Source organism: Rattus norvegicus, chromosome 19 (assembly GCF_036323735.1).
Source record: "Rattus norvegicus strain BN/NHsdMcwi chromosome 19, GRCr8, whole genome shotgun sequence".
Taxonomy (NCBI): domain Eukaryota; kingdom Metazoa; phylum Chordata; class Mammalia; order Rodentia; family Muridae; genus Rattus; species Rattus norvegicus.
The window spans coordinates 57642029-57657106 of NC_086037.1; the positions used below are offsets into that span (position 1 = coordinate 57642029).

Sequence of the window (15078 nt, forward strand, 5' to 3'; positions counted from 1 at the left end):
GAGTTCTGTTTCTAGCTTCAGTGTTACAGATACCACCCTCCCTGCCATGCTACAGACCTCAGAAACCAAGAGCCAAAATAAATCTCTCCCCTCATATTTTATATATGCATTTTTATCACAGGAACACGAATCTTAGTCTCTAAAACCTGAATGTAAAGACATTGTGGTACCTTGCCCAGCAAAGACGCTTTGAACATAGAATTCCTGGGTACTACCTGGGTTTTTTTCAGGATACCCTATGAAATCACAGAAGGTTCTTTTATGAGAGGGAGCAGATACATTAGAGAAGAAGGTTCCAGATGTTCCTATCCTTTGTATGTCTTCATTAGGCTTTCTGTTGCAATAAAGCAGTGACTAAAAGCAACTTCAAGAGGACTGGGTTGACTCCATATATACTTCCACATTGCCATCCTCAGTAAGGAGTGAGGGCAGGAACCTAAGCACGAACTGGAGACGGAACTCGAAGCACGACCGTCAAGGAGCCTTGCTTCTGGCTTGTTCTCTGTGGCTTGCTATGGCTGTTTGCTTATGTGCCTCAGGACCACCTGCTGTGGGGTATATAGGAACACAGACTAAGTAAGACTCAGTGTGCTGGGCCCTTCCCACATCAATCACCAATTAAGAAAATACCCCATAGGGTGACCTACAGTCAGTCAGACGGAGGAATTTTTGTACCTGTAGTTTTCTCTGCCCAAAAGAGTCTAACCTGTATCAAGTTGACAAAAACAAACAGAAAAAAAAAACAAAGAAGCAAAGAAACCCTGAAAACCTAACCAGGATGCTTTATTTATCATTATAAGCGCTTTATGTTGATAGTTCAAAACTATAATTCACTGTCAGATGTTTCCATAAATAACTTTGTAAATGTAATAATAAAAAGGTGAATGGTTGCCAATGAGTGTAATATTTCATTAATATGAAAATGTCAGGGATCATACTGAATTTCATCTTTATATTACATATGTGCTATTTGATTGCCTTCTACCCTTCTTATCCTTCTGAAAAGCATTGCTTATATGCATGTGAAATGTGTGAGGGGATTGTCACCAAGATGATCATTTCCCTATTTCTACACTCTTTTCCCCTCGGAGGCGCTTTGGTTGAAGGGACTCCACCTTCTCCTACAGAGCATTAAATTATTTCTTGTCATAACAGCGTCTCAACAATCTTTGATTTTGATTTTGTGACAGTAAATGTAAATGTATTTGGGAGAATATCCAGTCTTTTTGAAATTAAATGCCACAGGATTAATCTAGAGCATGAGGAGAAGAAGATAAGCAGTTTGAAACTTTAGAGAGAGGTCAGTTTACTTATGAGACTCGAATTTATAGGTCTGACACCTGAGCGAACTCTTTCTCAGCACCGTAGCCAGTTGACCCTTTCTTCTCCACCAGTTACATTCTGTAATGGTTTGATCTTCTCTGGGTCTAAGCTCCAAATACTGACAAACTGACCTTCAACACTTTCTACCCATCCTATAGCATGCAGTACCTCAGATACAGTAGACTGAGTATGTTTATAGTACGTGACTTCATTGATGTGCATAGCCATACACTTGTTAGGTCGAGAGTAGGTAAAGGTCAGAGAGAATGGCAAGTGGTTTCAGTTGAGGGATAAAACATTGCCCTGTTGCTTTAGGCACCAGTTGTCCAAGATTTCATTATTTTTTTAATTCCTTATTTTGCTGATGGAAGTATTCCAGGCCCCAAAGCTTGAGGTGCCATGGAAGATGGATACAACCATTATAATGTAATAATAACAATGGTGAAAGAGAGAGAGAGAAAAGAAATAGTAGTGTAGAGTAACATGGATGGTTTTTATGGGGGGGGGGAATCTCTTGCTAGCTAATTCCAAAAATAGTCTTTATCTAAAAGAAAATCATTGCTCTCTTAGTTGCCTCTAAGCAATACATTAAGTCAGAGATAACCGCATTTCTCCAAATGTGTCAACATTTAAAGTCTATCTGGCTGAAATTTTTCTTAATTTATTGCCATCTAGTAATGGTGGAAAACATCATTTCTGCTTGACAAAGAGTTACGTTTTAGCCACGCACATTCATTCAACTATATAACAAGGAATGATTGTTCGGCTCACATTATTCTTGCTAAGGAATGTGATGTTTATTCATGTGTGCTTGGTGAATGAATTCCTTATAAGCATATTAACAAGACGTAAGAAAACAATCAGACCCCTGAGTCTTTAGCTTCACAGAGTAGTGCTAAAATTATAGGGGGTTGTTGGGGGGTGATTAACAGTTTCTAGGGTACAGTGGTTAGTCTGAATCAAATCCATATTTGGGCATAGAAGAAACTATAATAATTTCATCAATGAAATATGGTGAATAAGTTATATCATGTTGTCAACAGATAGAAGTCAGCTGGCACATTGGAAAAAATATGAGCCTTATTTGATTGGCTTTTTCTTCCTTTATTATATAAATGTACTCTCAAGGGTAATTGTCTTAAAATACCTTTGACAGGTGAAACAGAAAATATAGCAAGGATTCCTGAACATTATAGGCTTCATTTGTGTCTTTTTGGGGTGCAACTGATTTTGACAGATGTACTATTATGTTACCGGTATAACATGACATCTTTTAAGAGATGAACTGAACACAAGGGAACTTGACGATGAGTAGGTAAGACACTGTCAGAAAGCTGAAAAAAACAGGTTGATGTCAAAGTATGACATAAATGCAGTAGACTAAACCTTACAATACTGTTAGGCTACTCTCTTTCTAACGATGCCTTTAAGAAGTCAGAAAATAGCCCTGTCCTTAAATACTGTCATTTGGTCATGGAAAGAATATATTAAGACAATTTAATATGTGCTTGACATGGTATTATATATAAATTCATATATGCATGTATGGATGCTGGCTTTGATAGATACAGCACATGTCTGGAAGAATTTTGAGATATTCAAACCAATTATTTTTTGGAGCTTCCTCTGCCTCCAAAATTAATCTCAACAGTCCAAGACCATTATTAAACTATTGATGATTTTTAAAATATGTATTATAAATATATTCATTGTAATCATTTTCTGATTTTTTTCTTTTGTAGAGTAACACTCGCCTTTAGTAACATAAGCAAATTTGAGGCATGCATGTAAAGAGTATTTCTAAATCATGAATTTCATGTATAGTTAAAAAGACTCAATTGAATCAGTTTAGGGTTTTGATGTTATATTTGTTGATCTGATATCACACACACGCACACACACACACACACACACACACACACACACACACACACTACAATAGTCGCCATGTTTTCAGTGTAAACCGTATTTATCTGTACCATGATGACCTTCACTTTCTTTGTCCCTAGGGTCGGTCGTGATTGATCTTGACGGAAAAAGTTCCCTCCTCTACAGATTTGATCAAAACTCCTTGAGTCCAATAAGAGATATCATATCTTTGAAATTTAAAACCATGGAGAGTGATGGGATCCTACTGCACAGGGCAGGGCCTGGTGGAGATCACATCACATTGGAGTTAAGAAGAGGGAAGCTCTTCTTGCTTATCCATTCAGGTAAAACCACTTGGTGAGGCTCTTGGAAGGTCTAATCATTGCTCTTCACTTCCGTAATGTGACTTTTTCACAGCTCACTTCTTCTAATATTTAAAGTACCTTATTCTCCCATTGAAGGACTTGCCTGTACGCCCAGTGCTCATAGGGTTGATATTTGCACACTGCGTGCACAAACCCCACTTTGACGGCTTTCCCCATAACTCTGATGGAGCTCCACCGTTATTTCCTAGCATCATAAAGAATGGGATGGGTCATTGAAAAATATTACAGCAGTAAAAATAATGAGCTTGTAGCAAAGATAAAATTTACATAGAAAATGAGCTTGCAGTGGGCAATAATAATAGGAAGAATTAACAGCGGAGGAAATTACAGCAAGGTTGAGAGATCATTATAACCAAGTTGCAGGTAAATCCACACTTGTGTTCAGGATGGTGCACACAGGAGAAGGTTGCAAATTCCTGTCAGTGATACTGATCTCCTAACTGGATCATGGGGCTGTTATTTATTTATTCTTTCTAGGTGAAGCTAGACTGACCTCTAGTTCCAGGCCGATCAACCTCACCCTGGGCAGCCTGCTCGACGATCAGCATTGGCATTCTGTGCTCATCCAGAGACTGGGGAAACAGGTCAACTTTACAGTGGATGAGCACAGGCGTCACTTCCATGCCCAAGGAGAATTCAATTACCTGGATCTTGATTATGAGGTGTGGTGGTTACATTTCAATTAATACAGATTTGATGATGTATGTGTGGTTTAATTTCCTAGCCAAAAAACAATATGCTATAAAAACATACCTTTGGAATAAATCCCCAGGCTGATGAGGCATTCCCATGGAGGCCAAACTCACTTTCACACTGAACTTGAGGCTTTTCGTTTATTATATATGTATTTGTGTCATTGTAGCACATGACCATCTGCTCACCTGACATGTACGGTCACAGTACCTCATGCGTAGATCATGTTTTCAATGATGAGTGCTCATTGCCCCATGCAAATGTAGAATGCATGTTCTACCCCTGAGAAATGCAGATGCATGGCAGAATATAATAGAAAACAGATTAATTTGTTAACATCCGATCTAAATATGCAAATAGCAATGTGTGCTAGGAACATATACAAAATAAAGTATCATAATTAGCTACATTATTAAATAGTCCAAGTTCTAGTGTGAATAGAGAAGTGCATTTTTCTTCATTAAGCAATAAATATCAAAACCAGGTGTGATTAGCGACTTGGAAGAATAATTAAACTGTCACACAAATGAAGACTGAATGCACATAAATTTATTTTTAAAAGTCAGTATCTTAATTTTTTTCTATGTGTGGTGTTGCAAAGTTACCTACATGGTGATTATTGCTATAATTGCTAATCATAATTATTTAAACAGGTTATCATAAAGTCACTAAACAATATTATTGATGCCATTTTTCTTTCTAAGATCAGCTTTGGAGGGATCTCAGCACCTGCAAAATCAGTGTCCTTGCCGTACAAATATTTTCGTGGATGTTTAGAGAACCTCTTCTATAATGGGGTAGATGTCATTGGGTTGGCCAAGCAACACAGCCCTCAGATCATCACCATGGTAAGAACCTCCAAGTGAAGCAATGAGTGAGATGTGTCTCTGCCAAATAAAACTGCTCCCTCAAGAGTCTCACTTAATGTGTTTTATACTTGGTTCTTATTTAAAACTTCTCTTTGGCTAGCAGTAAGCATACAATCCACAAAGGACAAGTATTTTTCATATACTTACTTCTATTAATTATTGTGCTTCGAGACAGGGTTTCTCTGTGTAGCCCTGGCTCTCCTGGAACTCACTCTGTAGAACAGGCTGTCCTCAAAATCACAGAGATCCACCTGCCTCTGCCTCCCAAGTGCTGGCATTAAAGCTGTGTACCACCACCACCTGACCACTTATTTATATGAAGTAAATGTTTTCCTGGGGAGAAACAAAACACACACACACACACACACACACACACACACACACACACACACACACACCCTACAGGATATCTCAATCTGTTTTCCATGCATTCTTTCCTTCACACACACACACACACACACACACACACACACACACACACACACACCCTACAGGATATCTCAATCTGTTTTCCATGCATTCTTTCCTTCACACACACACACACACACACACACACACACACACACACACACACACACACCCTACAGGATATCTCAATCTGTTTTCCATGCATTCTTTCCTTCACACACACACACACACACACACACACACACACACACACACACACACACATGCTCCCCTACCTCTTCACCCCAGAAGAAAGGGAACTCAGTGACAGACCAAAGTAATTTTTGCACCAAAGTTTAACTTGGTTAACCAATGAGTTTCTAATGGGGTCATGAACAGGGTATGGGTAGTACCAGGTCACCCACACAAGTGAGGGTGACCCAAAAGCAGCTGCATCACAGTAAAGGCCACCTCAACACAGGCGATGACTCACAAGGCTGTAACTCTAGGGCTCTCTCCTCAGGTTGAATGATCAGACTCCTCCCTGGCAGTTGTTCATGACATCTATAATGCCAGGGAGGAGCCTGCCAGAAGTTTCTAAGCATCTGCTTACCAAGGCATGTGGTGTTTCATTTACTTCTTGAATCTCGTGAGCCAGCCCCTCTCTCCTAGAAGGAATGTTTTAATTTGGAGAAAACTGCCCTACACAAATTAAAAAAAAATAGTATGAGAAATATTTTAAAATTTCATTGTGATGTGATTTTAATTTTATTATGGCTGTTTCAGTTTTGTGGAGATATTATTACTCTCACTAGATTGTTATTTTATTTATTTATTTATTTATTTATTTATTTATTTATTTATTGTTTCTTTAAGAAGTTATTGCCCGACTGGCTCCTTGGACGAGCACAGAGCCTCGAGAATTAGGTAGCTTCCTGGTGTATTAACAAGACACAAGAAACACTTGCATTTATCATGGCCATTCATCACAAATAAAGGACTTACAGGCTGGTACAACACTGGAGCTGCCAAGCTGTCTAATTAGCAGTGTAGCCTGGGCTGCATTATACCTCAAGTCTCTGGAAATATGGCAGCACTTAGTTCTGCTGGTCATGGCTCAGTCAGGGAAGCAATAGCAGAGTGTATTACAATTAGGACGTAGCAGAGGAACCAGGAAGTGAAGATTTGGCAGGAGAAGGTCAGTCACTGAAACTGCAGCGTGAATGCACCAAGTAGATTTGTCAGAGTGTCGGTGGCTCACGTAGTCAGCTTTCTGAGGGTTCTATAGGAGCCGTTGCCCCTGGGTACCTTCTGTCCCTAATAAATCCATGAGACACATCTGGGATGGACGACAAGCTTGGCTTGTTGCTGCTCAGCTGTCATGAAAACTGGGTGGTACGGAGTGGGAGAGGACAGGAAGCGGGACAAACCATATGTGTGTGTTTGGGGGTGTGTGCGCATGCATGGTTTGTGGTTTATTTGTTCTGCGTACGTGTGGATGTACGCAAGTGGAGGCTGGAGGCTGCTATTGGAAATCATCCCCAGTCACATTTCCACCTTATTCATTGAGACTGTATCTGCTGATCAAACTCAGAGCTTGGCTGTGTGCTGCTAGCCAGCGTGCTCTGGGGATCTCCCTGTCTCTGAGCCTTCTGAGGTGGGAATTACTGGTGGCCCCCTTACCCATCTAGCGTTTATGTGGGATTCTGAGATTCAAAATGCATCCCTCAAGTTTGTACAGCAAGTCTTTTGACCAGTGGACATCTACCAAGTCCCAGGCCTGCTTTTTGGCATGGGTCCTGGAAAATGGCATTTTGGTCCTTCTGCTGGCACACAGGCAGTACGTGTCATTGCAGGCTTGGGCCATCCTCTATTATATATGATTCCCAACACCTCTGGGGCAAAATGTCTGGTGTTCTATTGTCAAATATCATTCAAGTTTTTGAAGGAACTTTTAGCTAGAAGCAAAGATTGAAATTCTGGGAAACACGGTTTCCAACTTCACTATTTTGATAAAAAAATGCAGATTTAAATAGATTTTCATTAATTTCTTTCATTGCTTAAAATTCAAAATATGCAAATTGAATCTCATGTTGTGCAGAAAATCCCAAAGGCATCACAAGAATATTTATTATAGAAGAGGTTTCATTCCAAATTCTCTGTGAATTCATGTGCCTTGTGTGTTTCTAACACAGAGTAAGATTTTAATTTTATTGCTTTTCTTAATGGAAATTTAGACAGGTATGTGTAGTTTGTCCTAAATAATGTTTGTCCACAGCACTTGTGCCAAGACTGCCCCCCCTTCCAATTGCTCTTGGGCAAGAGGATGTGCTGTGTGTAAGGCAGGAGGGGGTAGGTCAAACTGAAGCTGATAATAGGTTCCATCTCCATAGGGTTTAATAGTCTTAAAAGCCCCTTTGCTCTATAAGTTTACATGTCAGCAGTTAGCATTTGTGCTCTCAAGCTTTTAACTGTTCACACACATACAATGTAATGGCTGGGTAAGATGAAAGTTCAATGTTTATTCTTCTCAATAAAGTTGATTTCATTGACTTTGCAAGTCCATACTAAGGTTGAAAAACGGTGAGAAGGTCTGGGAACACGCTTCAAGTCCTTTTAAGATAAATGGTAAAAATTCGGGCCTTCATGGTAAGAGCCAATGTTTACAAGGACCTTCCTGGCAACAGCCAATTGTTTTCAGGTTAGAAAGATATGAGATTGCTAACTAGACTTTATGAGTATTTGCACTCCATTCTGTGTGAGGGGTAACAAGCTGAGTGCCTTTTCTTGTCCTTTATCCTCAGGGAAACACCTCATTTTCTTGTTCACAACCACAGTCTATGCCTCTGACTTTTCTGAGCACCAGGAGTTACTTGGTCCTCCCAGCATCTTCCAAAGAGGAAGCCATCTCAGTCAGTTTTCAATTCCGAACCTGGAATAAGGCAGGACTTCTGCTCTTCAGTGAACTCTGGCTGATGTCAGGCAGTCTTCTCCTCTCGCTCAGCGATGGGAGACTTAAACTGAATCTCCACCAGCCAGGGAAGTCACCCAGTGACATCACAGCAGGTAATAAATGTCTTCCTGTAGGCAAGGCATATGGATTTGAAAGATTTCATTATCTCTCCGTCCCTTCTCCATAAATTTTATGCATAGGCAAAAAAATTAATATTTGTTTAATAAATGGATACTTGAGTTAATAAGATTATCAGTACCTTTCCTTAGAGAAACTTGATTCCAATTTTCTTCCAAATGTGATTCCAGTATTCAAAGTTCTTATTAGCATAGTTGATAATGACAAGAGAGTGGAAATTTCCATCCATGACCCTTCTGCCAACTCAGACAACTCATCAGCCTAGCAGGAGAAAATGTGCTTTGGGGGAAGCAGTGAATGGCCCCGAAAACAGGCCAATAAGTTAACTGGATGTCTTTCAGTGAAAAATTAGACTGCTAAACAGCTATTTTCTGACCTGGTATGGAGCACGACAGAGGCCACACTGGCACCTATATCTATCTATGTCATTTTATACTAATATGCAAATGTATCTTGCAATGGTTGGGTATGTTTTTAAAGAGGCAATAGTTTGTATGAAAGTTGCTTTTTGGGCATTGACGATCCTCTATTGTTTACAATATGGTATCCGTTTGTCAATTAGAGGTAATATAAGTCAGGTGACTTTATATGTGTCTTGAAAATTAATGTTCAATCTAGGTCACAGCTGTGGGTGAGGGATATTTTTGTCTCTTCATTAAAATTATATAGCTTGCAACAAGGAATCTCCATCATATTTTTTCATATCTAGAACAGCATCCACTCCTGGCAGCTAGAGGTCACATTGGGGTAAATTGCTACATTAATTTAATAAATGATCTTTAGCAACAATTTATAGATGCTGTTGTGCTACTCCTCTGTATTACCTATGACCAACTTTTATAGAATATGATTGGAGGAGGGAAAAAAATGAGAAAAGTTAAAATCGAGCTTGAAGCTGATAGGAAGAACAACTATACAAATCAGTGCTACTGTGCTACTTAGCGAGGTTTCTCTTGCTGTGATAAAGCACCATGACTATAGGGAATTAAGAGTGGAAAAGGTTTACTTCACTCACAGTGTCACACTCTGTCACCAGAGGAACTCAGGGTCAGAACTTGGAGGCAGGAGGAGTGCTGCTTAGTGGCTTTCTCTCCATGCCTTGCTCAGTTTGCTTTCTGTGAGCACCCAGGGCCACTAGCCAAGAGGTGGCACCGCCCACAGTGGGCCGGGCCTTCCCACATCAATCATCAATCAAGAAAATGTACCATAGACTCATCCACAGGCCAATCTGGTAAGGGCAGTTTTCAATTGAGTTTCCCTCTTCCAAAATAGCTCTGGCTTGTGTCACGTTGATGTGAGCCAGCCAGCCCATGGACCTAACGTTTGTATGTTTTTATTGTCATTTGTTCCTGTATCACTGACGTTTAAGTCAGGGTCCTAGAAAGTCAGCATTAATTATAATTTTTTAGAGGTACTGTGCTGTGACTTTCTATGTAATGTTCAGTGTGGTGGGTTTGCAGTCTGCCCAAAAAAAGACATAAATTAATCATTGTCATGGGAATAATTAAGAGACTCCCAAAAACCAGAGTCTAAAAATGTAAGCTTGTCATTAGTGTGTGGCGTATTGTGATGAATTTGACGTCTCTGAAGTGGTTATGGCCGTAGCCTAATTTTCAACATCCTGAAGAAAGTGCTTCAGTATGGCGTTACTGTAGTGAGCTGCGTGAAGCTAACTCGCTCCCAGCCTTTACAGGAATATATAGTTAATAAATTACTAGGTAGAGCACTGTAAAGAATACCCTGAGTGATTTTAAAAATCTCTAAATGAGTGTTTGAGTACAGACACGGCATAATCCATTATGTCATCACGTGACTTTATATGATTATTTTCATAGCTTATAATACAGAATCTGACTAGGCGTGTCAGCGTAGCAAAATATATTGCTCTGAAAATAGCAAATGCTGGCCTGGTAACTCTCTCCACTCTCGTTTTTCCCAGTTTCTTTCAAAATTATATATTTCATAATTATGGAAGTTTAAGCCATCCTTCTATAATGAAAAGATTGAATATCATACAATGCCAATCCAACAGTCATACATGGCTTTATTTAAAGTCAGTGTAATTCAGCAATTGATTTGATGTCAAACATTATCAAGTGAATCCCAAGTGGGTTTATTATATATATTAATTTTTGTGAACTTCAATAAAGCAAATCGATTTTTTTTATTTAAAATTACTTAAATGGCAGTTGAGTGCCTGGTCAGTTTCTCTTCTCACAGGAAATGATCTTCCACTCGGGCACCTTAGGGTGTTATATTATAATAAATCTCTTCATTATCTAAGGATATCTTAAATATTCATAGTGATTACCCATAGAAAATGCTAACTTTAAGGGTTTAACAATTTCAAAATATTTTTTTTTACCTTTTATAGTTAAAAAACCCAAATTATATGGAGAAAGGACTGACTTATGCAAATATTTGAATTATCAGGCTAAGTTTGTAATGGGATGTGCCGTTGACAAATTGTCATTTGGAATTTGAAAATATTATGTGAACCTAAGCCATCCTTGAAATATTAATGATAGTATATTAGCCTAAATCGTGAAGCGTTTTAGCAGTGCTTTGAAATCCCTCGTGACACAAGATATTTTCAGCCCTTGTCATTGTTAGAGACGTCAAATCAAAGCTGATCCAGATGACATCAAGGGACTAATGAAACAAAGACGTTACATTTCCTTATTGAACATGAAACCCTTTGTTGTCAAGTTGGAGGCTCCGACAATGGTTTTACTGTTTTGCCTAATGGGGAAAACCAGTCCTGTGAGCAGGCTTTTTGGCCCTGTAGCAGAATGTGCCTGTCGTAAGCCTGCCTGTGTTATCTGAGGTGCGTCTGCTGTTTTGATAGACATCCGAAATCTTTGTGTTCCTGGCCATGGTACAGGTGTCTTGCCCAGAAAAAGGCATTTTTATAGTTCTGTTTCATCCCTTTTCCTTGTTAAACTCTTCCTCCCTTCCTACTCTAAGCCTGTCACCTTTAAACTTCTGCCCTTCACTGAAGTGATCGTCACCAACGACCCCCATATTTTCACCCTGACAGGAGCTATCTAACAATCTGGGTTCTTAATTCTGGCTACTGACAATGGTAAGTGTAGGATTCCTGGCGATTTCAGAGCGCCGAGGTGTATTTGGGAGTAGGGACCACTCTTCAGAGGTTCCTTGACTGATGGCATACATGTAATTGCCTTCTGCACCTTTGCAAAGGATCTACTCTAAGTGACAGGCTCAGTTCTTTTCTTTATCCATCTTCTCTTCCAGATGCCTGTTACAGTCTCAGCAGAGGCCAAGGGCAGCTAAGCTGTCAGACCGTTTCTATAGCAATTTACGATAGGCCTGGGGATCACCCAGAAGAAAGCAGATAAAAACTCCTTCCTGCTGTAATTTCTGGGGTGATGTGGTGTGAGCCAAAGACAGGGGTTGAAGGGTTTAGTTGAGGAAGAGAAGGTTCTAGAACAGTCCTGTTCTCTCCGTCATCTGCAATTGCAAACACCTCCGTCTATTATTCAGTTCTTGCTTCTGCAGTTGAGAGTGTTTTCCCCTCCCTAAATCACCCAAACATTTGGAAGTTGAGCACACCAAGTCTGTGGCTCGTCGCAAGACTAGGGACATACCTGGGGACTCACATGAGCAGCTTGACGCAAAAGTATGAAGATGTCTAGAAACCAAATGCTGACTGATGATCAAATGGTCTTAGGAAATAAGGGTAACTCTGATATTTTTCTAATCTTAATCTAGAGAATGGGGGTGGGTGTGGTGGAATAAAACTAAAGGAATTGACAAAAGGGAAATTAGTCGTTCCTGTAGACATCGTAGTGTGCGTTGCTAGGACCTACCTGGTGGAAGCAATGTTAAGCGGGGAAGGATGTGTTTTAGCTCATGGCTTTGGAGAGGTCCAGTCCATCTTGCTGGGAAATGTGCGTTGAACTGGTCTACCTCATTATGATAGCAATGTGTGGTAGAGGAGCCTGCTCCCATCACATTTGGTCAGGAAGCAGAAAGTCCAGAACTAGGGGCTGGTCCGTAGCCTTTAAAACTCGCTCCTGGTGACCCACTTTCTTTAGCTAGGCTCTACCTCTTGAAAGCTTCAATGTTGCATCACCTGGAGACCAAGCTTTCAGACCAGGAACCTGCAGTGGGACATTAAGCAGCCATACAGCAACAGTAGCCATTCACATTCCTCAGAGGAGGGAGAGGTTTGGTATTCCCGTGGTTTGCCCATTAATCTGGTTTCTTTAATTTGATCTGTGAACATCCAAGATTTTGTAATAGTGGTGTTTTTGTTTGTCTGTCTTTTTGATGTTTTGAGAAAGGGTCTTACAAGCTGGACTGGAATGTACTCTGTAGACAGGGTTGGGCTTGAACTTATAATCCTTTCCTTGTCTCTTCCTTCCAAATGCTGAGATCACAGGCACGTACCACCTAGAGGCAACCTAGACCTAGTCTTGGTTTCTTCTCATGATCTAACTGTAACATAGTGGCTGATGTTGGCATTCTGGGAATTTACTTATGTTCCACAGGACAGCGTCAGGTCCTTCTCCTGCTCCTGTATGCCAGTCAGCTTCTCAAAGCTCAGTTTCCTGATGGTGACATGTTGTGTTGTCAGTCTAGTTCTTATCCTTCTCAAAGTTGTTTAACTCAAAGAACAATAGTGAGGGTGCCTGACTTACAGGCAGAGTAAACTGTGGGTTTCAGAGTCAGGTGTGGGCTTCAGCTTGGTTTTGTCACTTACTGGCTTGGTAGCACCTGGGGCCATTGTTTACTCTGACCTGGATTCATTGTCTACACACTTAACGTGAGAGTAATAGCCACTGTGGTGTAAAGTAAACAATACCACATACCAAATACTTGTGAACAATCGCTTGATAACATTATCGAAACCATTACTCTATTAATATACCAACAGTACAATCACTCTCTAGATTATAATGAATGGAGGCTGGGGTATAGCTCGGTGATGGGTCGTCTGCCTCCTCTGGGCTCTGACCTTGATTCCCAGGACGGAACAGGAATTATGAGTGGTGGTTGTTGTGGGTCGAATGTGAGATATCACCCCACCTCCATGGCTTGGGGCTTAGGACTCTTGTTCGGCAGCTATGAGTGATGTTTTGAGATTGTGGAAACTTTGACACTGGAGGCATGATGGGAGGAAGTAGGATACTGTGTGTGGGCCACTGAGGGTTATAGCCCTGCCCTATTTTGGGTCTGATCTCTTTCTGTTCCCCATTCCACCCCTCCACCCCCCGTTATTAGAATGGGAATAATCTAAGCTACACACTGAGTGTGTGTGTGTGTGTGTGTGTGTGTGTGTGTGTGTGTGTGTGTGTGTGTGTGTGTGTGAAGGTAGGTATTCATAGAGGCCAGAGGAGGGTATCAGGACCTCTGGAGTTACAAGGAGATACAGTAGGTTGTGAATTGCTAAGTTCAGGTGCTGGGAATTGAACTCCGGTGCTCCAGAAGGGCAGCAAACATTATCAACCACTAAGCCATTATTCTAGCCTTTTAAACCTTTCCTTTCTTTACTATTCTGCCACAGTTGTAAAAAAAACACTAATAAAGTAACGATAGAATAATTGAGTTATGTAATATACCCAATAAAGGAAAAAGTACAAATTGCACGATTGCTTCCCTTCCTCCTTTAAAGGAAGGGGACCCTTCTCATCCATCTGAGAGACAGAAAAGTGAAAAGAGGATCTGATTTCCTGGGTAAGGCTAGTTGGGGTATGTCAGGGATCATGTTTTAACTTGAGCAATCTATCTCAGTGACAGGCGATAAGTCTCCACATGTAAATGATATCTGCTAACACAACATTTCAGCTTTCTAAAGGGTTCTCTGAAAGTATGGCCCCAGTTCATGACCTGCTGGCTTGTCGAATGGATGTGTTTCACCATGCCAAATTGCAGAGCGGGCAGTCCTGCCAATCCTTTGTTCATAATCTAACTTGGCTTTGGTGTGGAAAGTAGGATTCCAAAGGCCTCCCCAAGCCTTTGGTTTAATTCTGTACTGTGCCCAATTAGCACATGCCCAGGGCACCGTCACAGAAACCATGCTCTTTGGACCAGCACTGGCTCTCTGCAGAACTTATATGCATCCGCGAGTATGAAAAGAGACATAGAGCTTTTAGAAACAGTTGTAACACAAAGATATCCCTTTAAAGTGTAAAGACACACTTAATAGACATTTTTTTTAATATTTCAATTCCAGTTTTATTTTCTGGGTATGGATGTTTTGCCCACATGTGTGACCGTACACTTTGTACCTGAAAGTCAGAAGAGAGCATCAGATCTCCAGGGGCATGAGTTACAGATGATAGTGAAATGACATGTAGCTGCTGGGATTCAAACCCTGGTCCTCAGGAAGAGCAGGCAATGCCTGAACCGCCAGCCATCTCTTCAGTCCGTACGCCTGTATTTACATGTGATTTGATTATATAGTAGTTCGTTTCATCATGTGTTATAAAAG

At 40.5% G+C, this 15078-nt stretch overlaps 1 protein-coding gene across 2 annotated transcripts in view; it reads left to right on the top strand.

The window, feature by feature from the left end:
- The window catches only part of Cntnap4 (contactin associated protein family member 4), a 287727-nt gene that overhangs the window by 164582 nt on the left and 108067 nt on the right, over positions 1–15078 (top strand). Inside the window, exons 5-8 of one of the 2 annotated variants that reach the window (NM_001107432.1) lie at positions 3333–3536; positions 4056–4240; positions 4976–5119; positions 8332–8593. The exons of the other annotated variant lie outside the window; for it this stretch is intronic. Of the exons in view, the coding sequence (NP_001100902.1) occupies positions 3333–3536; positions 4056–4240; positions 4976–5119; positions 8332–8593 (795 nt within the window). The remainder of the gene's footprint in view (positions 1–3332; positions 3537–4055; positions 4241–4975; positions 5120–8331; positions 8594–15078) is intronic. 2 annotated transcript variants of the gene reach the window in all.